This window comes from Artemia sp. Qi Xiang Cuo, chromosome 8, assembly GCF_049724085.1.
Source record: "Artemia sp. Qi Xiang Cuo chromosome 8, ASM4972408v1, whole genome shotgun sequence".
Lineage (NCBI taxonomy): Eukaryota > Metazoa > Arthropoda > Branchiopoda > Anostraca > Artemiidae > Artemia > Artemia sp. Qi Xiang Cuo.
Window position 1 is genome coordinate 12,653,076 of NC_142801.1, and position 24,702 is coordinate 12,677,777.

General features: G+C 34.9%; 1 protein-coding gene across 1 annotated transcript in view; it reads right to left on the reverse strand.

The window, feature by feature from the left end:
- Positions 1-13,613, reverse strand: part of LOC148949172 (uncharacterized) — a 163,487-nt gene extending 149,874 nt beyond the window's left edge. The window contains exons 1-3 of the mRNA XM_089093216.1: positions 13,593-13,613; positions 4,225-5,005; positions 635-920 (exon numbers count right to left, since the gene is read on the reverse strand). Coding sequence (XP_088949342.1) covers positions 635-920; positions 4,225-5,005; positions 13,593-13,594 — 1,069 coding nt within the window. The 5' untranslated portion in view covers positions 13,595-13,613. The remainder of the gene's footprint in view (positions 1-634; positions 921-4,224; positions 5,006-13,592) is intronic.
- Between the last annotated feature and the right edge of the window lie 11,089 nt (positions 13,614-24,702).

Consider the following 24,702-nt stretch of genomic DNA (forward strand, 5'->3'; position numbering starts at 1 on the left):
GAGCCAGAAATCATCTGCGGTAAACTTACTGGTATATTATATAAACTGTGGGTGTAACCCTCTGCAATAGCCTCCCGGACAGCATAAGTGACTCTGAATCAGTTTCGTCATTCAAATCCCAGCTCAAAGGGTTTTTCCTCAGTCGTGATACAGGATGAGAGCAGGGTCCTTGTGAGTATTATGTATGTGATTTTTGTGTGTTTGTGATTACATAATTTAATAAGTTAATTAGGAATCAATCAATCAAAAAACTAATTAATTTTGCTAAGTTTTGTCTTTTGTTTTTTTATGGACATTCGATTTAAAACTGTTAATTGTCAAATAAAAGGTCCTTTCACACACAATAGTTCGATTTTTTTCTGACTGTCCGTGGCCCTATTTCCATGGGATCGTGACCCTCTCCCCCCTCCCCCTGTTTAAGAAACAATTGCTTAGAATAATTCAAATAGAAGTCTACACATGTCGACAGTACAACAGTTTTACTGACTGAGGTAACGTAAGACTGAAAATGGAAAAGAAAGATAAAAAAACGGAAAGGAGGAAAATATGGAAAACTGAGAAAAAATAGAAGAGAGAAAAGTAGAGACAGCAAAACAAGTTCGGTAGTTTTCTTATCTCAAAGGAGAACACAGACCTTCAGAAAGAAAATTTTTGAGATTTCGATGGGCTCCTTCTTCTCCAAATTTCCAGAAGCGTCTGAAATTGGCCGCCCAGTCAACTAGGGTTCCATCTTTCCTTCGCGGAGGAACATATAAACCTAAATCTTCTATTTCATCAGAACTTGGCCAAGACGAGGGTAGAGGTATTATTCCAGGTTTGGGCAGAGGGTCCCCGATTGGTCCAGGAGAATTCAGTCTACAGGCCTCAAGGAAATGAGTCACAGACCCTATTCCTCGTAAGCCGACTCCTTCTGTTTGCACCTAGAATGAATGGAACAAATACTGATTCAATGTATTGTAACATCCTGATTCAATTTTATGTAGAAATTTCTCCAGATCTCCGATTAGTCCAGTGGAATTCAGCCTACATGCCTCAAGGAGATGACCCTTCCCCTTACATCCTACAAAAAAATGATCCTCTGATCCTCTAGATGTGTCGGCACCTAGGTTCATACCCTCACCTACGCAAAGTAGAAGGGAGAGCCAATACACGCTTTCTTGTGGCATTCATACCTTGCCTTAAAAAAATCACTAAATCCCACCTACCCAAGAGTTTCGATTGGGTCCACGTATGGTCATATACACATGAGAAAGTAAGATTCGTAGGAACTGCAATTTTTCACTTCAAATAATACTTGAAATCCGATCTATTCAGTATAATAAACCTTTAAAAGAGAAATTGCAAGGAAAATATAATTACAGTTAAACATAATCTTAATCACAACTTCTGATTTTCCTCTATTCAGGCTAAATCTTGATAAATAGACATAAGCTTGTTATAAAAGTTTTTAATTGTGAGCTAAAGTCACCCCACAGGAAAATGGATAATGACAGCCAGATTTACAAAAAAAGAAGAGCCTTCCCCCCTCATTTGAGATATTATAAGAAAAACCAAACCAAATTCTAGTTTAAACTAAAATTTCAAAAACTGCTAAAACTTTTCTAGCTTCAAAAAACCCTTATTAAAATGGAAAAATCCCTCAGCCTAATTCATGGATTCCTTCTCTTAGAACTAAACCTCAATATATTCCTCATTCGAACATTAATTTGTGATCTGGAATTTTTTATCTAACATATGTATCTCGGCAGATAACAAAAATTCCCCTTTTCCCAAAAAAGCATGAGAAACAATTAAAAGATTTTGACAAGAAGATATTGGCCAGTATGGTAAAAACCCTAAACCCTTATCACCAAAACAGCAGGTATCACGTTCTCATGGTTAAACTTTTCTCTCCCTCTATAGGAGGGAGAAGTGGTACCAGACATAATTTTTGGAGATTCCCCTTATGTTCTCTCTTTTCCCTGATTTTGAGCGAAATTGGTACCAGACATAATACTAAAAATGGAAGAGAGTTTTTTCAAGGCAAAAATGGCACCATACATAACTTTTGGGGGTTTATTATGTGCATTCACATATGTTGTGAACTTTTTTATTGATCACTTCCCGGATTGTGCTATTATCGTGCCTAAATTTAGTTTTTTTTTGTGTGTTTTAATTGGCATTTTCCTTCTTTTCTATTGTTACACTCTGTTTGTATTTGTCTTTAAAACGGATCACAAATAAATTATAATTTAATTCAATACGACAAAATCATTAAATGATACATAAAAGAGAGAAAATCTTTACAGAAAAATAAAAGTAGACGTAGAATTGGCAATTAATGATAAGAATTAAATGATACATAAAAGAGAGAAACTCTTTACAGAAAAATAAAAGTAGACGTAGAATTGGCAATTAATGATAAGCATTAAATGATACATAAAAGAGAGAAAATCTTTACAGAAAATTAAAAGTAGACGTAGAATTGGCAATTAATGATAGCCTAAGCATTAAATGATACATACAAGAGAGAAACTCTTTACAGAAAATTAAAAGTAGACGTAGAATTGGCAATTAATGATAGCCTAAGCATTAAATGATACATAAAAGAGAGAAACTCTTTACAGGAAAATAAAAGTAGACGTAGAATTGGCAATTAATAATATGCATTAAATGATACATAAAAGAGAGAAACTCTTTACAGAAAAATAAAAGTAGACGTAGAATTGGCAATTAATGATAAGCATTAAATGATACATACAAAAGAAACTCTTTACAGAAAAATAGAAGCAGACGTAGAATTGGCAATATGATCAAGGAGATCTGCAAAAACTGTTCCAAGGTTATAATTCAATAAAAAAAAAAAGATTTTAAATACTTTGACTATTTTAGCAGTTTATGTCTTCCAGGTGTTAATCTACCCCTCCCCCCCCCCCCTGTTAGAATGCTTAGACATACTTACTTCATCTGGCTTGTAAACTAAACATGAATAATGTATTTGCACGTCTAGACCAATTTCCTTAAGAGTTTTAATTTTTTATCATCTCTGTACTATATTTCTGGTTCATACAAAGCAGTCCAACAGACTGTCCTGGCGTTTATTGTCCTAATCAAAGTAACTAATTCATTGTAAATATTGTTGTCCTTTTAACAATCAAAGGTTTTTCTTAGAGATTCTTCTAGCCAAAACTTTGTTGCACCACCAGTAGGCTACTCAAATTTGTTTCTTCCCCTTTCAGGACCTGTCAATTTGCCCTCCTCCCCTGTCAGAAACTTAAGCATTGCTTACTCCTCCCTGACCTATAAAGTATATAAGAAAGATATGTTAGCATATTTAGGCCTATTTTCTTCAGGGTTCTTATTATTTCGTCATCTCTTTTCTTGGTTTCTGATTTATACAAAGCAATTTGAGAAATTTTCTTAGCATTTGTTGTCCTTATCCAAGTAAATAATTCATTAGAAATATTTCGCATTTTTAATGATCAAAGCAGAAGAATAAGGTGTTAATAGCCTTTTTCTCAGAGATTTGAAGTTTTCTAGCCAAAACTCTATTGCACATCCAGGAATCTAATTCACTTCTTTCCTTCTCAGAGCCTGTCAATTTGTGCCCTCTGTATGTCAGAACCTTCAGACATCCTTACTCTATCTCGCCTATAAATTAAATAAGAATTATATATTTCCACATCTAGGCCCATTCTCTGCAGGGTTTTCATTATCTCTTTTTTTTCTGATTAATGAAAAGCAGTCCAATATATTTACTTGGCATTGTTGTTCATATCAAAGAAACTAATTCATTGAAAATATTATTGTACTTTTTAACATCCAGATTCAAAGAATAAGATGTCTGTAAGCTTTTTCTAAGAGATTTCAAAAAGTTTTCTAGCCATAACTTTGTGGCCCCATCAAAACTTGTTTTTTCCTCTCTTGGAACCAGTCAAATTGCCCCCTCTCCCTGTCAGGACCTTTAGACATACTTTACTTGGTCTGTAAAGTGAATAAGATTAATGTGCAGTCCAACAAATCTTCATGGCATTTGTTGTTCAAATCAAAGCAACTAATCCATTGGAAAGATTATTGCACTTTTTAACAATCAAAGTAGAAGAATAAGATATCCCATAAGCTTTTTCTAAGAGACCTAAAGAGTTTTCTAGCCATAACTTTGTTGCACCATCAGTACGGTATTCAAATTTTCCTCTTCTTCTCTTAGAATGTGACAATTTGAACCTCCCCTTTGGAAATACTTACTTTATCTGGCCTATAAAGTAAATAAGAATGGTATATTTGCACATCTAGGCCCATTTTCTTGAGGATTTTCATTATTTTATCATCTCTTTTCTTGATTTCTGGTTCATACAAAGCAGTCCAACAGATTTTCTTGGCATTTGTTGTTCTTATCAAAGCAACTAATTCATTGGAAATATTGTTGCACTTTTTAACAATCAAAGTAGAAGAATAAGATGTCTGTAAGCTTTTTCTAAGAGATTTCAAAGAGTTCTCTAGCCAAAACTTTGTTGCACCACCTGTACTCAAATTTCCTTCTTCCAGTGGGCTCCAAAGAAAAACTGGTATAACAGAATCATAATTTTCACAGGCATCAAACAAGGCAGCATTATCCTCTAGTCTTAAGTCTCTTCTGAACCACAAAAGACAAACACCACTGTTGACAGATTTGACTAGCCCTGGTATGTAACTATCTTTTTTCTTACTTCCACCTTTGTTTTTACGCTTACTTTTCCCACGAGACTCTAAACTAGCACCCTTTAAAGTATGATTTAAGCAACTTAAACATGTAATGGCAGAGTTCTGTAGACTATCTATATAACTCTCAGCAAGTGCAAAGAATAGTAGAGTAGCTTCTGATTCAGGATTGACACAAATCAACTTGTTGGTAATGTCTGCAATAGTATCTTTGATTTTACATTGACAAACAGCCTTGGTGATTTCATTTAAAGCATGTTCTGGATCAAGCTTTCCATGCCTGATATCCTCAATAATATTTTCTTTCACTTTTTCCATATTGTCACACCTAAAAAACAAAACGTATGCTTACAAACAATAAAATTAAAAAAATATGAGCAAAAAAATCGTATTAGAAAAGCCACAAATGAAAGCAGGTAAAGGATTAGAAACATGTTGGGTACTCTGATGAACCGGACATCATCAATTGTTCATACAAAAATTTAAATCACCAAAATCTGTCAAGTGTTTTATTTTCTATTTGATTGAGTACAAAACAAAAATAGAAACATCTAAAAACACAAGTACTTCCTGGCCAGAAAATGGCATTAGAGAACCAGGTGGAAGCAATAATTTTGGCATACTGGTTGATGATAGTCTAAAATTTGATGCCCAGGCCACTATTGAAACAAGCAAAAGGATCCTTGGGCATTTTAAAACATTTTTAAGTGTTTGTGTTCACTCAGAGTTCACACCAGTAGACAAATCTCCATCAAAATTCCTTGTTCAAGTTTCTTAATTTTTACTTTACAGCCAACACGATTTTGACATCACAAACGACACCACTGCTAACAATGAGACCAATATGTACTACAATTAATAGGCAATGGTAACATACAAAGGCAATTTAAATGAATTAACAAAAAGTAATAGCTTTGCTTTATTACAATACAAATGGTAAAGGTCCCATTATTATTTACTTTTTCCTTGTCTAAAATAGAGTCTAGTAAGCAAACTGAGAAAAAATCTTAATATCAATGTATAAAGGTCCCACTTGGTTTATTTTTTCTTTTCTAAGATAGAGTCTAGAAAATTATCTGAGCAAAAAAAAAAATCTTAGTTACAACACATAAAGGTCTCAATGTTTGTATTTTTTTTTTCCATGTCTAAAATTTAGTCTAGAAGGCAATATAAGCAGAAAAAACCCTTGATTGCAATAGCCTACATAAAGGTTCCACTCACTTTATATATTAAAACAAAATCTAGAAAACAATTTAAGCAAAAAGAAAATTCTTATTTGCAATACATAAAAGCCTCATTTAGTTGGGTTTTTTTTTCTGTGTCTAAAATAGACTCAAGAAAATAATTAGGACTAAAGAGATTTTTTGTGGTATAAATCAAAAAAAATTTTTGTACAAAATAAGTTTTTCAAAAAAAATAGTAAAGAGCTCCATTACAGTTACCACAAATCAGTATCAATCAATAAATGAAACCCAAAACAAACAGAAATTAAAATAAGTCAAACTCAAAACGAGCAGAAATTAATCTGAGTAGGGTTCTAAACCCTATGCTTTCTAAAAGTCAGAATATAATTTGTACTTTACTGAATAATATTCGAATGAATTTAGTGAAAAAAATGTGCATTGTCAGTTTATTATACACATGCTGATATTTATTCCTTAAATCTTAATTAATTTTTGATTTCTTAAAGTTATAAAAGTTAAAACATTTAAAAGAATTTACATTTAAAACATTTAAAGTTCCTATTACAACACTCTATAAAAATCTTATATGCCCCCAGGGTATAACTTACAACCCTTGCCCTGTGGAGCGTGGGAGGGGGTATCATCCTCAAAGACATAATATCCAGAAATGTAAACTACGTTGAAAAAAACGCTATCTCAAAATTTTGATTTGTAGTGCTTAGGGAAATAGCAGGTGTGAGAGGGGGTTAGTTGTCCGCCAATCAGTTTCTATTAGCCTATTAAAAAGGGCACTAGCCCTTTGAATTTCCAATTGAATGAGCCTTTTTTGAAGTTTCTACAACAACATTTTTTATAAAAAAAAAACATTGTATGCCCCCAGGGCATGACACAGAGCCTAAGGGCTCTAGGGGGAGTGTCATCCTCAAAGACCTAGTTTCCAATACTTGCATCAATGTTGAACAAACTGGCTATCTCAAAATTTTTATTGGATGTGTTTGGGAAAACAGTGAGCGTGAGAGGGGGCTAGGTACCCTCCAATCACTTTCGACTATTAAAAAGGGCACTAGCCCTTTCAATTTCGAATCAAATGAGCCCTTTTTGAAGTCTCTACGAAACCATATATGCCCCTCTAAAAACCTTATATGCCCCCAGGGCATAACTTACAACCCTTGCCCTGAGGGGTTTGGGGGGTTTATCATCGTCAAAATCATAATTTCCATAACTTTCAACTACGTTGAACAAAATGGCAATCTAAAAATTTTAATTGAATGTGTTTGGGGAAATGGTGGGCATGAGAGTAAATCTTAAACTAGTTTTTTTCTAAAAATTCCATCATATATATATATGTGTCACTAATAAACTAATAACAGACTGGGTAGCTTCCATATCTACTATTAAAAATTATATCAATAATAACAATTACTAATACTACTACAACTAACAACTCACTGCAGCACTAAGTCGCCTAAGGTCAACTCAGCTACACACGCTCCTCCTCCACCCCAATCTATTTAAAACCTCCCTGTTTACACCCTTCCAAGAGATTCCCATTTCCCCTAGATCTTTCCTTACAACCTCCCATCCCATTCTATGATGGCATGGTTCTCGCCTGGCTCTAGACGGTTGGCCGACAAGGACCACCCGGTTTCATTATATTGGGACTGCTTCTAGATTCTCATGCTTAAAAGTTAGTTGCTCTCTGTTCACTTTTGACTATTAAAAAGGGCACTAGCCCTTTCAATTGCCAATCAAATAAGCCCTTTTTGAAGTTTCTAAAACAAAACTTTCTATAAAAACCGTATATGCCCCCAGGGCATAGCTTACAACCCTTGCCCTGAGGGGGTTGTCATCCTAAAATACCTAATTTCCAGAACTTTCAACTATGTTGAACAAAATGAATATCTTAAAATTGTGATTGGATGGGTTTGCGGAAATGGTGGGCATGAGAGGGTAATTAATTGCCCTCCAATTACTTTCAACTATTAAAAAGAGAACTAGCCCTTTCAATTTTCAATCGAATGAGTCCTTTTTGAAGTTTTACAATAACACTTTCTATAAAAAGCATCATATGCCCCCAGGGCATAACTTACAACCCTTGCCCTGAGGGCTGTGGGGATTGTCATCTTCAAAGACATAATTTCCAGACCTTTCAACTACGTTCATAAAATAGCTACCTCAAAATTTTGATTGTACGTGTTTTGGAAAATGTTGGGCATGAGAGGGGGTTAGTTAACGTCCAATTACTTTCGACTATTAAAAAGGCCACTAGCCATTTCAATTTCCAATCAAATGGACCCTTTTTGGAGTTTCTACAACAATGCTTTCTATATAAACCTTATATACCCCTAGGGCATAACTTACAATCCTTGCCCTGAGGGCTGTGTGTGGGGGGCGGGGGGGGGGTTGTCATCCTTGAAGACCTAATTTCCAAAACTTTCAACTAACTTGAATAAAATGGCTATCTGAAAATTTTGATTGTATGTCTTTGGGGAAAAGGTGGGCATGAGAGGGGGGTAAGATGCCCTCCAATCACTTTTGACTATTAAAAAGGGCACTAGTTCTTTCAATTTCCAATCAAATGTGCCTTTTTTCAAGTTTCTATGACAAAGCTTTCAATAAAAACCTTATATGCCCTCAGGGCATAACTTATAACCTGTGCCCTGAGGGCTGTGAGGGGGTTGTCATCCTCAAAAACCTAATTTCTAGAACTTTCAACTATGTTGAACAAAATGGCTAACTCAATATTTTGATTTGATGTGTTTGGATAAATTGTGGGCGTGGAAGGGGTGTTAGTTGCCTTCCAATCACTTTCGACTATTAAAAAAGGCACTAGCCGTTTCAGTTTCCAATCAAATTAGCCCTTTTTGAACTTTCTACAACAATGCTTTCTAAAAAACCTTATATGCCCCCAGGGCATAACTTCTAACCCTGACTTATAACTTATAAAACAGCTCTGGGGGCTAGGGGGGGGGGTGTAATCCTCAAAGACCTAATTTTCTGAACTTTCAACTATGTTGAACAAAATGGCTACCGTATCTCAAAATTTTGATTGTGTGTGTTTTGGAAAATAATGGGTGTGGGAGGGGGGTTAGTTGCCCTCCAACTACTTTCAACTATTAAAAAGGCCACTAGCCATTTCAATTTCCAATCAAATGAACCCTTTTTGAAGTTTCTACAACAATGCTTTCTATAAAAACCTTATATACCCCCAGGGCATAACTTACAATCCTTGCCCTGAGGGCTGTAGGGGCGGAGGTTGTCATCCTTGAATACATAATTTCCAAACCTTTCAACTATGTTGAACAAAATGGCTATCTAAAAATTTTGATTATATATGTTTGGGGAAAACGTGAGCATGAGAGGGGGGGGGGGTAGGTTTCCCTCCAATCACTTTTGACTATTAAAAAGGGCACTAGCCCTTTCAATTTCCAATCGAATGCGCCATTTTCAAGATTCTATGACAAAGCTCTCAATAAAAACCTTATATTCCCCCAGGACATAACTTATAACCTGTGCCCTGAGGGCTCTGAGGGGGTTGTCATCCTCAATAACCTAATTTTCAGAGCTTTCAACTATGTTGAACAAAATGGCTATCTCAAAATTTTGATTGGATGTATTTGGATAAATCGTGGGCATGAAAAGGGTGTCGGTTGCCTTCAAATCACTTTTGACTATTAAAAAGTGCACTAGCCATTTCAATTTCCAATCAAATGAGCCCTTGTTTCTATGACAATTCTTTCAACAAAAACCTTATATGCCCACAGGGCACAACTTATAACCCTGACTCATAACTAACAAAACAGCCCTGAGGGCAGTGGGGGGGGGTTGTCATTCCCAAAGACCAAATTTTTAGAACTTGCAACTATGTTGAACAAAATGGCTATCTCAGAATTTTGATTGGATGTGTTTGGGGAAAAGGCGGGTGTGATAGGGGGGTTAGTTGCCCTCCAATTACTTTTGACTATGAAAAAGGGCACTAGCCCTCTGAATTTCCAATTGAATGATCCCTTTTGAATTTCTATGACAAAGCTTTTTATAAAAACGTTATATGCCCCAGGGCATAACTTACAACCCTTGCCCTGAGGGCTGTGGGGGCATAGTCCTGCTCAAAAACATAATTTCTATCTGGAAATCAACTATGTTGAACAAAATGGCTATTTCACAATTTTGATTGAATGATTTTGGGGAAACGGTTGTTGTGGAAGGGGTGTTAGTTGCCTTCCAATCTCTTTTGTCTATTAAAAAGGGCACTAGTAATTCCAATTCCCAATTGAATGAGCCCTTTTTGAAGTTTCTATGACAACTTCTGCAACACAAAGTGCCCTGGTATGGAAAAAATAATAATATATTGTGCAAACAATGTTTTTTTACTTAGGCAGTGCTGTTGTGCTGCCTATGATACTTTATCTTGGGGTCAAAATGGGAATCTTCATTTCCAATGACCCTTATTAATTATGAAATTTTTATTTGCCTTCTTACAGTAGCTAGTGATCCAAAATTATGGTTTTTATTTGTCATGCATTGATGAAAAAAATATAATGAATTTTCACTAGAAATAATTAATCAACAAGTAAGAGATAGATTACTTTTTGCAGAGAAACAACTAAAGTGCTTGTCATCCATGATACAAAAAATTCAAAATCATCAGAATTTGGACCTTCGTGTAATATGGAAGATGAATGTTAAAGTACCATACTCTCCACTTAGAAAATAACTTACAGCTTCCTTATTTATGGATTAATGTCTATGAAAGCTATAATCTCTTGGGGTTAATATACAAACTACAGGATACAAAAAAAAATATTAGCCTCAAAATACTCAATAAAGAAAATATGACTAAAGGAAAATAAGAAAAAAAATTTCTGCTAAAAAAAAATATGATAAAATGCGTCATTAAAAAAACACAAATGAGTCAAATTTGAATTGTTCAACTGAAACTTTAAAACTAAAGAAAGTTAAAAAAAAAACTCTTCTAACCAAATTTCAGTATTGCATTATGCTTCAACACTTGAAGCTTTGTTATAGAAGCAAAACCAAGGTACTAAAAAGCAGCCCCATTCTGACAGTAGAGAAGAGGCCATTAAGTGTAGTTTAAAATTTGTTCCACAATTAAAAATTTAAAAATACAGAAAAAATAATTGATTTTCAGCCATATTTCTAATTCCCTTTTATTAGCTCATTGCCTTTTATTGGGATTTGACTGTTTTCTAATTGGATTTAGTAGGTTAATGCATTTTTTGAAATCTTGTAGTGAGTGTGTTTTAAATGTAAGGTCATTGAGTGTCTGCTATCCATGACATACAAAGTATAGCATATATTAAATACATAACCTAACCTATGTACCTTTTTTTTATCCCTTTAACCCCCAAAAATTTAAATTTAAACACCTTTCACAGAGTGAGCAATACCTCACTACACAGCAGAAACCTGTTTTTCATTAGGATCTTTGACATTCTATATGTGGTTCTTCTTGTCTGTTTATTGGCTACAAAACAAGTACAGAACATTCAAACCAGGGGTGTAATTTCATCAAAATTTGTGTGGGGGGGGGCAAAGTTAGAACCAAAAAATGAGCCATATATTACCATAAAGTCAAAGGTATACTAAAGAAAACCATGGATACTTGAATTATGTAGACCTGTCTCACTTTTGACAAGATTTTGAGGACACTAAATTTCATCTGTGGGACAAACTGCAGTCAGAGAGGGGTACTTGCCCCCCCCCTGTCCCATGGAAAATTACACCCTTGTTCAAACCAGGAATTTTACAAAATTGCATGCTCATGTTGATGCTTTATAAATAAATAGTGTCCATAGTTCTTAGGTAGTTAGTAATTTAAAAAAAAAAACTTACTTTCAAAATATAGAAAATATTCTAATTAGCACATAACTGATGGAGAACCAAATACAGCCAGATCTCAAAGCAAACATGGGTATAAGCCTAGGACCCTAAGCTATAATAAGGAAACATGTTAAGGCAACAATTCTTGCTTTATAATATGCAGAACAATCAGAGTTAACACATTTTGCATGGGGAGAACCTTTATCTTCACTTCTTTCATTGTTGTTCAATTTTTAACAAATTTCTATAAATAAACATGGATTTGACTGCATTTTTTCCATCTTCAAATACTCTATCTATCTAATTGAACACCATTGGTGCCATCTAATTATTTCTCACATCACATGCCGATGGAGTAATAGTGATAAATTAGGTTAGGTTAGTGGGCATTTATTTATAAGTGCTTTTCAAGACTTAGAGAATAGACACAAATATTCTTGAAATGTGATAGAAAAACTGGAAAGGTAGAATTCTACTTTAGCTACTTTTGGTGATCTTGGAAAGGGGTTAGGTTAAGAAAATGAAACTTTCAGGAATGGGTCTACAGGCTACAGTACATCCCAGGAAGGTATTTTAAAGTACCTACCTCCACTCCTTCTCTCTCTGGAGGGCCCTGATGTTTGATAACCTTTAAAAATCTGTGTTATAAAATTGAAACCTTGCAAAATAAATCTTTTGCTTAAATAAAGTAAAAAAAAATGGTAAAATTCTACTTTAGCCAGTTTGGGCTATCTTGGAAAGGGGTTAGGTTATGAAAATGAAACTTTCAGGAATGGGTCTACAGGCTACAGTATGTCCCAGGGAGTTAATTTGAAGTACTTACCTCTACTCAATCTCTCCATCTACTCCATAGAGGGTCCTGAAATTTGCCTACATGACAGGTCTATATTGAAATTTTGACAAAATAACATTTTAACTTAATTTTCAATAATCAGTTTCTTTTTCTCTGACATTAGTTCTGAAAATGCAATTCTTGTTATTTGAGTAGAATTTTAAGCCATATCTATGTTTTTTTTCAAAATTTATGAAATGTAATTGCATATCTTTAAAACCTTATAAATTGGGATTGAGCAAAGTTGTGAAGCTGAAAACAATATCGTTGTACTTCATTTCAACATAAAATCTATTTTGCAAGGTTTAACTTTTATAACACACAGGTTTTTAAAGGTCATCAAAGGTCAGGACCATCTAGAGAGAGAAGGAGTAAAGTTAGGCACTTCAAAATACCTTCCCAGGGCATAGTTTAACCTGTAGACCCACCCCTGAAAGTTTCATTTTCCTAACCTAACCCCTTTCCAAGATAGCCAAGAGTAGCTAAAGTAGAATTTTACCAAAAAAATTGTTCTCAGCTCCACAACTTTGCTCAATCCTAATTTAAAGGGTTTTAAAGATATACAAATACATTTCCTAAATTTTGAAAAAAAAATTGATATGGCTTAAATTCTACTCAAATAACAGGAATTGCATCTTCAGCACTGGGCCTAAAACCACAATAAAGCAAACTGATAACTGAAAATTAAGGTAAAATGTTGTTTTGTCAGAATTTCAATAGGTAGGCTATAGACCTGTCATGTTGGCTAGGCTATGCAAGTTTCAGGACCCTCTAGAGGGAGGAATGGAGGTAGGTACTTCAAAATAGCTTCTTGGGACACACTTTAGCCTGTAGACCAATCCCTGAAAATTTCATTTTCCTAACCTAACCCCTTTCCAAGACAGCCGAAATTACCTAAAGTAAAATTTTACCATAAAACACACCAAATTGTAATTTGTGCTCCAATCAGTCCAATGCCCTAAAAGCGTAATTTTTTTAAACCTTATAGTTCTTTCTTATCGATCAGTAAAATGTAATCAAACTAGCGACAAATAGGACAAATAAGCTTTTTAACTTACATAACTAGGGTACCTTTTAAATATGAGTACACATGCCTGAAACTTTAAATTTTTAATAATTTTTGCCATCTATGAAAATGTTACAGCTTTTCTAATCCGAGTTCTCGGTACCTCTGCTGACCCTTCTGGGTCTCTGCAATTGTTTCGTAGATTTTTTCATTTTTGAAAAGAATGAATTTTTTTTATATATCGCGTTACTTATCCTATAATTTTTGGGGTTCAGGGGCGTAGCTTATCTGAGGCAACGCTATAGTGTTGCTTATAGTAAAGGCCATACAGCTCCAATGTTTTTTGTTTTGTTTTTTTCCCCAGAGACCCTTTATATGGAAGGGGTCGTCGCATGAACTTCGGAGGGGATTCATTCATCACCAAATGCATCTGATAAAAATTTTGAGATAGCCATTTTGTTAAAAATAGTTCAAAAGTCATATAACAAAAACTCAGGTGTCGACACAACCCCTCAGGGCCCGAAGGCGGGCGTTGTAAGTTATGTCCTGGGGGCATATATGGTTCTTATGAAAGGGATGCTTGCATAAACATCAGAGAAGGCTCATTTGATTAAAAATTGTAAGTTCAAGTTCACTTTTTAAGAGTAGAAATCCGAGGGCAACTAGCACCACCACCTGCCATTTTTCTAAGCCCCTCTTATGAAAATTTTGAGATAACCATTATGTTAAAAATAGTTCAACGACCAGATAAGAAAAACTCCGGGGTCAATACACCCTCCAAGGGCCATGGGTTAGGCGTTCTAATTTATGCTCTGAGGCCATGTATGGTTCTTATGAAAGGGATGCTCGTATAAATTCATAAAGGGCTCATTTGATTAGAAATTGAAAGTTGTAGTTCACTTTTTAAGAGTCAAGAGATCGGAGGTCAACTTGCCCCTTCCTGAAAGAATGTAAAAAAAAGGAAAAATATGTAAATGTTTTTAGTTTTATAACTTTAATAAATCAAATAATATTAACATTTTGATTACTAAATATCAGTATATGTATATTAAACTGACAAAGCACATTCACTTGTATTTTTTCAGTAAAGTGCAAATTTTGTTCTGGCCTTGGGAAGGCATAAGGTTTTGCACCCAACTTATGTTAATTTCTGCTAGTTTTGAGTTTGACTCGGTTATTTACTATAATTTCTGTTCGTTTTGGGTTTTAATTAATTATCGATGCTGATTTGTGGTAGTTTCGCTCTTGGTAGATTATTTTATTTTTTTTTGCTCATTTTTTGTTTTATGGAGTTCTTAACTTTTCTTTGAAGAACTTATTTTGTGGAATTTTTTTTCAAAATTAATTACTGTTCGTTGTACATTGACATAGTCTTTTCAGAGAAAAAGAAAATAATACTTTAAACCTTTTTTTTTAATACTTTATAGTTTGGCCTGCTATTTTTATGCTGGAGAAAAATTTCAGCAATTTTTAACAACATACACCTTTTTAAAAACCTGGACACAAATAGTACTGTTTATTTAGTTTCATACATCCTCTAGTTGACCTGAAATGGAAATGGTGATACAATTCGCAAAAAAATATGTTTACTTTCTTTGATAGCTTGGATACACTTACGCTATTTTGATTTGATTAAATTTTAAGAGCAGAAGTAGCCCCGAAAGTTTGAACATTATACCCTCAGTTGTTCTTGGGATACTGCTGAGATGCCTTATCGAGAATTAGCATTATTACAGTGCATTTTGATTTAATCTTAAGGCAACATTTAGTTTTTAAACATTATGGGCAAAAAGGAGGGTGGGCGTGGGAGGGTAGGCGTGGGAGGGTGGGAGTGGAAGGGGGATTAGTTGCCCTCCAATCACTTTTGATTATAAAAAAGGGCATCAGGCCTTTCTATTTTCAATTGAATGAACCCTTTTCGAAGTTCCCACGACAACTCCTTCAATACGAAGTGCCCTGGTCTGAACAACAACAACAAAAATAATACATTATGCCCACATCGATCTTTACTGTAAAAATATCAAGCCTTCCAATCACTTTTGACTATTAAAAAGGGCACTAGGCCTTTCGATTTCAGATGGAATGAACCCTTTTGGAAACGACAACGCTTTCTATAAACACCTTATATGCCACCAGGGTATAAATTACAACCCTTACCCTAAGGTCTGTTAGGGTGGTTGTCATCCTCTAAGACCTAATTTCCAGAACTTTCAACTACGTTAAACAAAATGGCTATCTAAAAATTTTGATTGGATGTGTTTGGGGAAATAGTGGGCGTGAGAGAGGCAGTAGTCGCTCTCCAATCATTTTAAACTATTAAAATTGGCCCTAGCCCTTTCAATTTCCCATCAAATGAGCCCTTGTGAAGTTTCTACGACAAAACTTTCAACAAAAATTTTATGTGCCTCCAGGGCATAACTTACAACCCTTGCCCTGAGTGCTGGGGGGGGGTGTCATTCTCAAAGACCTAATTTCCAGACTTTCTACTGCGAACAAAATGGCTACCTGAAAATTTTTGATTGGATGTGTTTTGAGGAATGGTGGGCATGAGAGGGGGGGGGGTGGTTAGTTACCTTCCAATCACTTTCGACTATCACAAAGAGCACTAGCCCTCTCAATTTCTAATTGAATGAGCTCCTTTTGAAGTTTTACGACTACTCTATCTATAAAAGCCTCATATACCCCCAGGGCAGAACTTACCACCTTTGCCCTTGGGGCTCTGGGGGGTTTGTCATCCTTAAATACATTATTTCCAGAACTTTCAACTACGTTGAACAAAATGGCTATCTCAAAACTTTGATTAAATGTTTTTAGGGAAAAGGTGGGCGTAAGAAGGGGGTTAATTACTGTCCACTCACTTTCGACTATTAAAAAGGGCAATTTCAATCCTTGTACTGACAGCCCTTGCACCAAGTGCTCTGAGGGAGTTTTCATCCTTAAAGTCCTAATTTCCAGAACTTTAAACTACGTTCAACAAAATAGATATATCAAAATTTTGATTGGATGTGTTTGGGAAAATGGTGGGCGTGAGAGGGGTGTTTGTCGCTCTCCAATCACTTTCAACTATTAAAAAAGGCACTAGCCCTTTTAATATCCAAGTGAATGAGCCCTTTGAAGTTTCTACGCTTTCAATAAAAACCTTATACGTCCCCAGGGCATAACTTACAACCCTTGCCCTGAGTGCTGTGGGGGGGGGGGGGGGGGGTTGTCATCCTTAAAGACCTAATTTCCAAAATTTTCAACTACGTTGAATAAAATGGCTATCTAAAATATTGATTGGATGTGTTTGGGAAAAAGATGGGCGTGAGAGGGGGATTAGTTGCTCTCAAATCACTTTCGACTATTAAAAACGGCACTAGCCCTTTGAATTTGTAATTGAGCCCTTTTTAAAGTTTCTACGACAAAGATTTCAATAAAAACCTTATATGCCCCCAGAGCATAACTTATAACTCTTACCCTGAAGACTGTGGGAGGAGTGTCCTGCTCAAAGGTATAATTTTCTGAACTTTGAACTGCGTGGACCAAAATGGCTATCTCAAAATCCTTATTGGATACGTTTGGGGAAATGGTGGGCGTGCAAGGGGTGTTAGTTGCTTTTCAATCACTTTCGACTATAAAAAGGGCACTAGCCATTTCAATTTCCAATCGAATTAGCCGTTTTTGAACTTTCTACGACAACGCGTTATATAAAAACCTTATATGCCCCCTGGGCATAATTTAAAACCCTTGCCCTGAGGGCTGTGGGGGAAGAGGGGGTGTCATCCTCAAAGACCTAATTTCCAGAACTTAAAACTATGTTGAATAAAATGGTTATCTCAAAGTGTTGATTAGATGCGTTTGGGGAAAATGTGGGCGTGAGAGGCGGGTTTGTTGTCCTCTAATCACTTCCGACTATTAAAAAGGCCACTAGCCCTTTGAATTTCCAATCGAATGAGCCTTTTTTGAAGTTTCTACGACAACGCCTTCTATAAAATCTTATAGGCCCCCAGGGCATAACTTACAACCTTTGCCCTAAGGGCTGTGGGGGACTCTCCTTCTCAAAAACATAATTTCTATCTGGAAATCAAATACGGTGAACAAAAGGGCTATCTCTAAATTTTTATCCGATGTGTTTCGGGAAATGGTGGGCGTGGAAGGGGTGTTAGTCACCTTCCAATCACTTTCGACTATTAAAAAGGGCACAAGCCACTCCAATTTCCAATTGAATGAGCCCTTTTCAAAGTTCCGACGACAAAGTATTCGATACGATGTGCCCTGCTCTAAAGTAAAAAATTAATACATAATACATTGTGCCAGCATCGATTTTATATGCCCCCAGGGTATAACTTAAAACCCTCGGCCTGAGGGTTATGGTAGAGTGTCCTCCTCTTTACTTAGTCCCCGTTTCTTGTCTCGTTCTCGAGCGCCCCGTTCTTTACTTAGGCAGCGCGATCGAGCTGCCTATGATTTATATAACAACTTTCTATATAAACCTTATATGCCCCCAGGGCATAACTTACAACCATTGCACTGAGAACTCTGAGGGGGATATCATCCTAAAAGACCTAATTTCAAGAACGTTCAACTACGTTGAACAAAATAGATATCTCAAAATTTTGATTGGATATGTTTTGGAAAATGGTGGGTGTGAGAAAGGCGTTAATTACTTTCAACTATTAAAAAAGGCACTAGCCCTTTAAATTTCCAATTGAATGAGCCCTTTTGAAGTTTCTACGCTTTCAATAAAAACCTTATACGCCTCAAGGGAATAACTTACAACCCTTGCCCTGAGGGCTGTGGGGGGGAGGGAGGGGTTGTCTTCCTTAAAGACCTAATTTCAAAAATTTTCAACTACGTTGAATAAAATGGCTATCTTAAACATTCTTTGGATGTGTTTGGGAAAAAGATGGGCGTGAGAGGGGGTTAGTTGCCCTCAAATCACTTTCGACTATTAAAAAGGGCACTAGCCCTTTGAATTTCCAATCGAGTGAGCCCTTTTTCAATTTTATACGACAAAGATTTCAATAAAAACCTCATATGCACCCAGAGCATTATTAATAACTCTTGCCCTGAAAACTTTTGGAGGAGTGTCCTGATCAAAGGTTTAGTTTCCTGAACTTTTAACTGCGTGGAACAAAATGGCTATCTCAAAATTTTTATTGGATGTGTTTGGGGAAATGGTGAGCGTGCAAGGGGTGTTAGTTGCTTTCCAATCACTGCCGACTATTAAAACGGGCACTAGCCATTTCAATTTCCAATCGAATTAGCCCTTTTTGAACTTTCTACGACAACGAGTTATATAAAAACCTTATATGCCCCCTGGGCATAATTTAAAATCCTTGTCCTGAAGGCTGTGGGGGAGGTTCTCACCCTCAAAGACCTAATTTCCAGAACTTAAAACTACGTTGAATAAAATGGCTATCTCAAAGTTTTTAGTAGATGTGTTTGGGGAAAAGGTGGGCGTGAGAGGCGGGTTAGTTGTCCTCTAATCATTTCCGACTATTAAAAAGGCCACTAGCCTTTTGAATTTCGAATCAGCCTTTTTTGAAGTTTCTACGACAACGCCTTCTATAAAAACCTTATATGCCCCAAGGGCATAACTTAAAACCCTTGCCCTAGGGGCTGTAGGGGACTGTCCTGCTCAAAAACATAATTTCTATCTGGAAATCAACTACGTTGAACAAAAGGGCTATCTCTAAATTTTTATTGGATGTGTTTCGGGAAATGGTGGGCGTAGAAGGGGTGTTAGTCACCTTCCAATCATTTTCGAATTTTAAATTGGGCATAAGCCACTCCAATTTCCAATGGAATGAGTCCCTTTTGAAGTTTCTATGACAACGTCTTCGATACGATGTGCCCTGTTCTAAAACAAAAAATTCCTCCAATCATTTTCGACTATTAAAAAGGGTACTAGCCCTTCGAATATCCAATCGAATGAGCCTGTTTTGAAGATTCTACAACAACGCCTTCTATAAAAACCTTATATGCCCCCAGGGCATAACTTAAAACCCTCGCCCTTAGGGTTGTGGGGGAGTGTCCGCCTCTTTACTTAGTCCCCGTTTCTTGTCGCCTATGATTGATACAATAACTTTCTATATAAACCCTATATGTCCCTAGGGCATAACTTACAACCCTTACACTGAGGGCTATGAGGGGGTTATCATGAGGGGGTTATCGTCCTAAAAGACCTAATTTCCAGTACGTGCAACTACGTTGAACAAAATGGATATCTCAAAATTTTGATTAGATGTGTTTTGGAAAATGGTGGGTGTGAGAGGGGCGTTAGTCGCTATCCAATCACTTTCAACTATTAAAAAAGGCACTAGCCCTTTAAATTTCCAATTGAATGAGCCCTTTTGAAGTTTCTACGCTTTCAATAAAAACCTGATATGCCCCCAGGGCATAACTTACAACCCTTGCTCTGAGGGCAGTAGAAGTGACCCTATAACTCCCACGATCACACCACCCCTTCGAATCCCGATCCGGACACTTTTTTTTAAAACTCCCACGATCACCACGTGGTTTATGGTTTTCTCAGTGAGAAAGAAAAAACAGGAATTTTCTCACTTGGAAAAACAGGAATTTTCTCACATTTATGTCTGTTTTCATGGATGGTTATGTGTGTTGTTTGATTTATTTGATGTTTTTCATGTCTGTTATATGGATGATTTATGTCTGTTCGTTGTCAGTGAGAATGGACATGCTCGACGCGAATGCTATGAGATTGTTTGGCTAACCTAACCTGAGAACTTGATTTACATAATCGCTAGGGGAATTGATTTACATAATCTGCGGGAAAATTATTGATTCAAGAAGGGGAAATTAAGAAACAATCTGGCTTCTTTAATCTTAGGTCTGAGGGATAAACGTTCTTTAGGTCAGAGAGAAAAATTAATATTCTATTTTTAAATAGGGCTTCATTGATCTATAGTGTCAGGAATTATAATTGACATCACTTGTTATCTTGGAATTATGCGGGAGTCTAAAGAGATAGAAATTCTATTTTTAAATACGGCTTCACGGAGATTTAAGTCGGAGAGATAAATTGATATTCTAACGAAATCCTAATAGTTTAGCTAGGAAAATTTATGAGATGAAGAGATTAACGTAGGAAAGGGTTTCCTAGAAATTTGAAATGCGTTAGCGCAGAGATGCCAAACAAAAGGAACACGCTGAAATTACGTTTAGGGATTATTTGGGCGAAACCGTTTTATCCATTTTATGGGATTATTTCGGCGAAACAGTTAGAGACATTTTGAAAGAAGATTTTAGGAAAGGTTTTAGAAGAGAATTTGAGGGTGAAACTCTGTGGTCGTTATAATACACAAGTTCCATTTGAACAGTGTTGTGAGGTCCTCTACCCCAACCCCAAAGGGTTCCGATCCCCCACCCCAACCCCGAAGGAAGCCCCCGGTACTCAAAGGTCCCCCAAGCTCCCAAAGAGCCCCAGCCCCCCCAAACACCCTCCTCAGACTCTCAAAGGCCCTCCTCTGGTCCTCAAAGGGCCCCCGGACCCCCACAGGGCCCCCCGGACCCCAGAGGCCCTCCCCCCGGTCCTCAAAGGTCCCCCGGGCCCGAGAAGCGCCGCGGGCCCGGAATGCGCCGCATGGGGATGCGCCGCAGGGGGATGCGCCACGGGTCGGGGGAAGCGCCGCAGGGATGCGCCGCAGGGATGCGCCGCAGGGATGCGCCGCTTTTTGTTAGAGTTCTAGTTTACTTTAATTTTATTTAAGAGTTTGATTTTTTACCTTTGTGTTTAAGTTAGAGTTATTGTTTAGTTTTATTTAAGAGTTTAGAGTTTTTATATTATATTTTTTTTTTAAGTTATATTTTAGTTTAGTTTTAGTTAATAGTTTAGAGTTTTAGATTAGAGTCTTATCTTAGAGTTTTTGTTAGAGTTCTAGTTTAGTTTAATTTTAGTTAAGAGTTTGATGTTTTACCTTTGAGTTTCAGTTAGAGTTCTAGTTTAGTTTAGTTAAGAATTTAGATTTTTTAGCTTAGAGTCTTAGCTTAGAGTTTTTGTTGAAGTTCTTGTTTAGTTTAGTTTTATTTTAGAGTTTAGAGTTTTATATTAGATTAGTAGCGTAGAGTTTTTGTTAGAGTTCTAGTTTATTTTGATTTTATTTTAGAGTTTATATTCTTAGCTTAGTCTTATCTTGTAGTTTTTTTGTTAGATTTCTAGTTTAAGTTTAATTTTAGTTAAGAATCTGATGTTTTACCTTTTAGTTTAAGTTATAGTTCTAGTTTAGTTTTAGTTAAGAGTTTGGTGTTTTATCTTAGAGTCTTAGCTTAGAGTTTTAATTTGAGTTCCAGTTTAGTTTAGTTTTAGTTAAGATTTTAGAATTTTAGCTTAGAGTTTTTTTGTTAGAGTTCTAGTTTAGTTTAACTTTAGCTAAGAGTTTGATTTTTTTTACCTATGAGTTTCAGTTAGAGTTCTAGTTTAGTTTTAGTTAAGATTTTAGAGTTTTTAACTTAGAGTTTTTATTGAAGTTCTAGTTTAGTTTAGTTTTAGTTAATAGTTTAGAGTTTTAGCTTAGAGTCTTAGCTTAGAGTTTTTGTTAGAGTTCTAGTTTAGTTTAATTTTAGTTAAGAGTTTGATATTTTACATTTGAGTTTCAGTTAGAGTTCTAGTTTAGTTTAGTTTTAGTTAAGAATTTAGAGTTTTTAGCTTAGAGTCTTAGCTTAGAGTTTTTGTTTGTGTGTGTGTGTAAGTTTATGTGTGTGTGCGAGTTTTTTTTGTGTGTGCAAATATCAATTCTATTTTCCTAAAATAATATAAAATTTTCGTGTGTGTATGTGTGTGTAATAAGTTTTTGTGTGTGTGTAAGTTTTTGTGTGTGTTTAAGTTTTTGTGTGTGTTAGTTTTTATGAGTGTGTAAGTTATTTTTGTTAGTGAGTAAGTTTTTGTGTTAGTGTAAGTTTTTTGTGTGTATGTAAGTTTTTTGTGTGTGTAAGGTTTTTGTGTGTATGTAAGTTTTTTTGTGTGTGTAAGTTTTTTTGTTTTTGTAAGTTTTTGTTTTTTTATGTAATTTTTTGTGTTTTTTTAATTTTTTTTTGTTTTTGTTTTTAATTTTTTGTTTTTTTGTAAGTTTTTTTGTGTGTGTGTAAGTTTTTGTGTGTGTGTGTAATTTTTTGTGTGTTTGTAAGTTTTTTTGTGTGTGTAAGTTTTTGTGTGTGTATGTAAGTTTTTATGTATGTGTTAGTTTTTGTGTGTGTGTGTAAGTGTGTGTGTAATAAGTTTTTGTTTGTTTGTAAGTTTTTTTGTGTGTTTAAGTTTTTGTGTGTTTTAGTTTTTTTTTGTTGGTTAGTTTTTTTTTGCTTATGTTATTTTTTGGGTGTGTATTTTATTTTTTTTTGTGTGTTTAATTTTTTTTTTTGTTTGTTTGTTTTTGTGTGTTTTTATTTTGTGTTTTATTTTTTTTGTGGGTAAGTTTTTGTGTGTGTGTAATTTTTTTTTTGTTTGTGTAATTTTTTTTGTTCGTGTAAGTTTTTTTTTTGTATGTAAGTTTTATTTGTGTTTAATGTTTTCGTGTGTATGTAAGTTTTTGTGTGTATGTAAGTTTTTGTGTGTGTGTAACTTTTTGTGTGTGTTTAAGTTTTTGTGTGTGTAAGTTTTTGTGTGTGTGTTAGTTTTTACGTGTGTGTTAGTTTTTGTGTGTGTGTGTAAGTTTTTGTGTGTGTGTGTATGTTTTTTTATGTGTGTTAGTTTTTTTGTGTGAGTGTAAGTTTTTATGTGTGTGTAATTTATAGTGTGTGTGTAATTTTTTATGTGTGTATTTTTTTGTGTATGCGTATGTTTTTGTGTGTGTGTGTTATTTTTTGTGTTTGTGTGTAAGTTTTTGTGTGTGTGTGTAAGTTTTTGTGTGTGTGTGTAATTGTCTGTGTGTGTTTGTGTGTTTATGTGTGTGTGTGTGTGTGTATGTCATTGTGTGTGTGTATGTTTATGTGTGTGTAAGTGTATGTGTGTGTGTTAGTTTTTGTGTGTGTGTAATTTTTTTTTTGTTTGTATGAGTTTTTGTGTGTTTAATTGTTTTTTTTTTTTGTAATTTTTTTTGTGTGGGTTAGTTTTGTTTTTGTGTTAGTTTTTTTGTGTTTGTTTTAGTTTTTTTGTTTGTGTCAGTTTTTTTGTGTGTGTTTTATTTTTTGTGTGTGTGTAAGTTTTTGTGTTTTTGTAATTTTTTTGTGTGTGTGTAAGTTTTTGTGTGTGTGTAATGTTATTTGTTTGTTTAATTTTTAGTGTGTGTAATTTTTTTTGTGTGTGTAATTTTTTGTGTGTGTGTAAGTTTTTGTGTGTGTTTTATTTTTTTTGTTTGTTTTAGTTTTTTTTGTGTGTGTGTATGTTTATGTGTGTGTGTATGTTTTTGTGTGTGTGTTATTTTTTGTTTGTGTGTGTGTAAGTTTTTGTGGGTGTGTGTTATTTTTTGTGTGTGTGTAAGTTTGTGTGTGTGTGTAAGATTTTGTGTGTGTGTTATTTTTTTTTTTGTGTGTACAGTTTTTGTGTGTGTGTAAGTTTTTTTGTGTGGGTGTAAGTTTTTGTTTGTGTGTAAGTTTTTGTGTGTGTGTAAGTTTTTGTGTGTGTGTTAGTTTTTTTTTTGTGTTTTATTTTGTCGTTTTGTGTAATTTTTTGTTTGTGTGCGTGAGTATTTTTGTTTTTTTAATTTTTTGTTTGTGTGTTTTTTTTTATTTGTTTGTGTAAGTTTGTTTGTGTTTGTAAGTTTTTGTGTGCGTTTTAGTTTTTGTGTGTGTGTGTAAGTTTTTTTGTGTGTGTAAGTTTTTTTTTGTGTGTAAGTTTTTGTGTGTGTGTAAGTTTTTGTGTGTGTATAAGTTTTTGTGTTTGTAAAAATATAAATTATATTTTCATAAAATAATATAAAAATTTCAACTTCAATTCAGATTTTTCTCAAACAGATGAAAGAATTTAAAATACTGTTCTAAATTTTTCATAGAAGATAGAAGAGTTCAAGTTCTCTTCTGAATTTTACCAAAGAACATAATTCAATTCTAATTTCTCCAGGGAAAATAAAAAGCTTCCACTTCAATTTTAAGTTCACCAAGACATGAAAAATTTAAAGTTCACTTCTAAATTTTTCCGTAGAAGATAGGAAAAGTTATACTATGATTCTGATTATTTTCCATGAAGATAAAAAGTTTCACTTTAATTCTAAATTTTCTTAAATTCAATT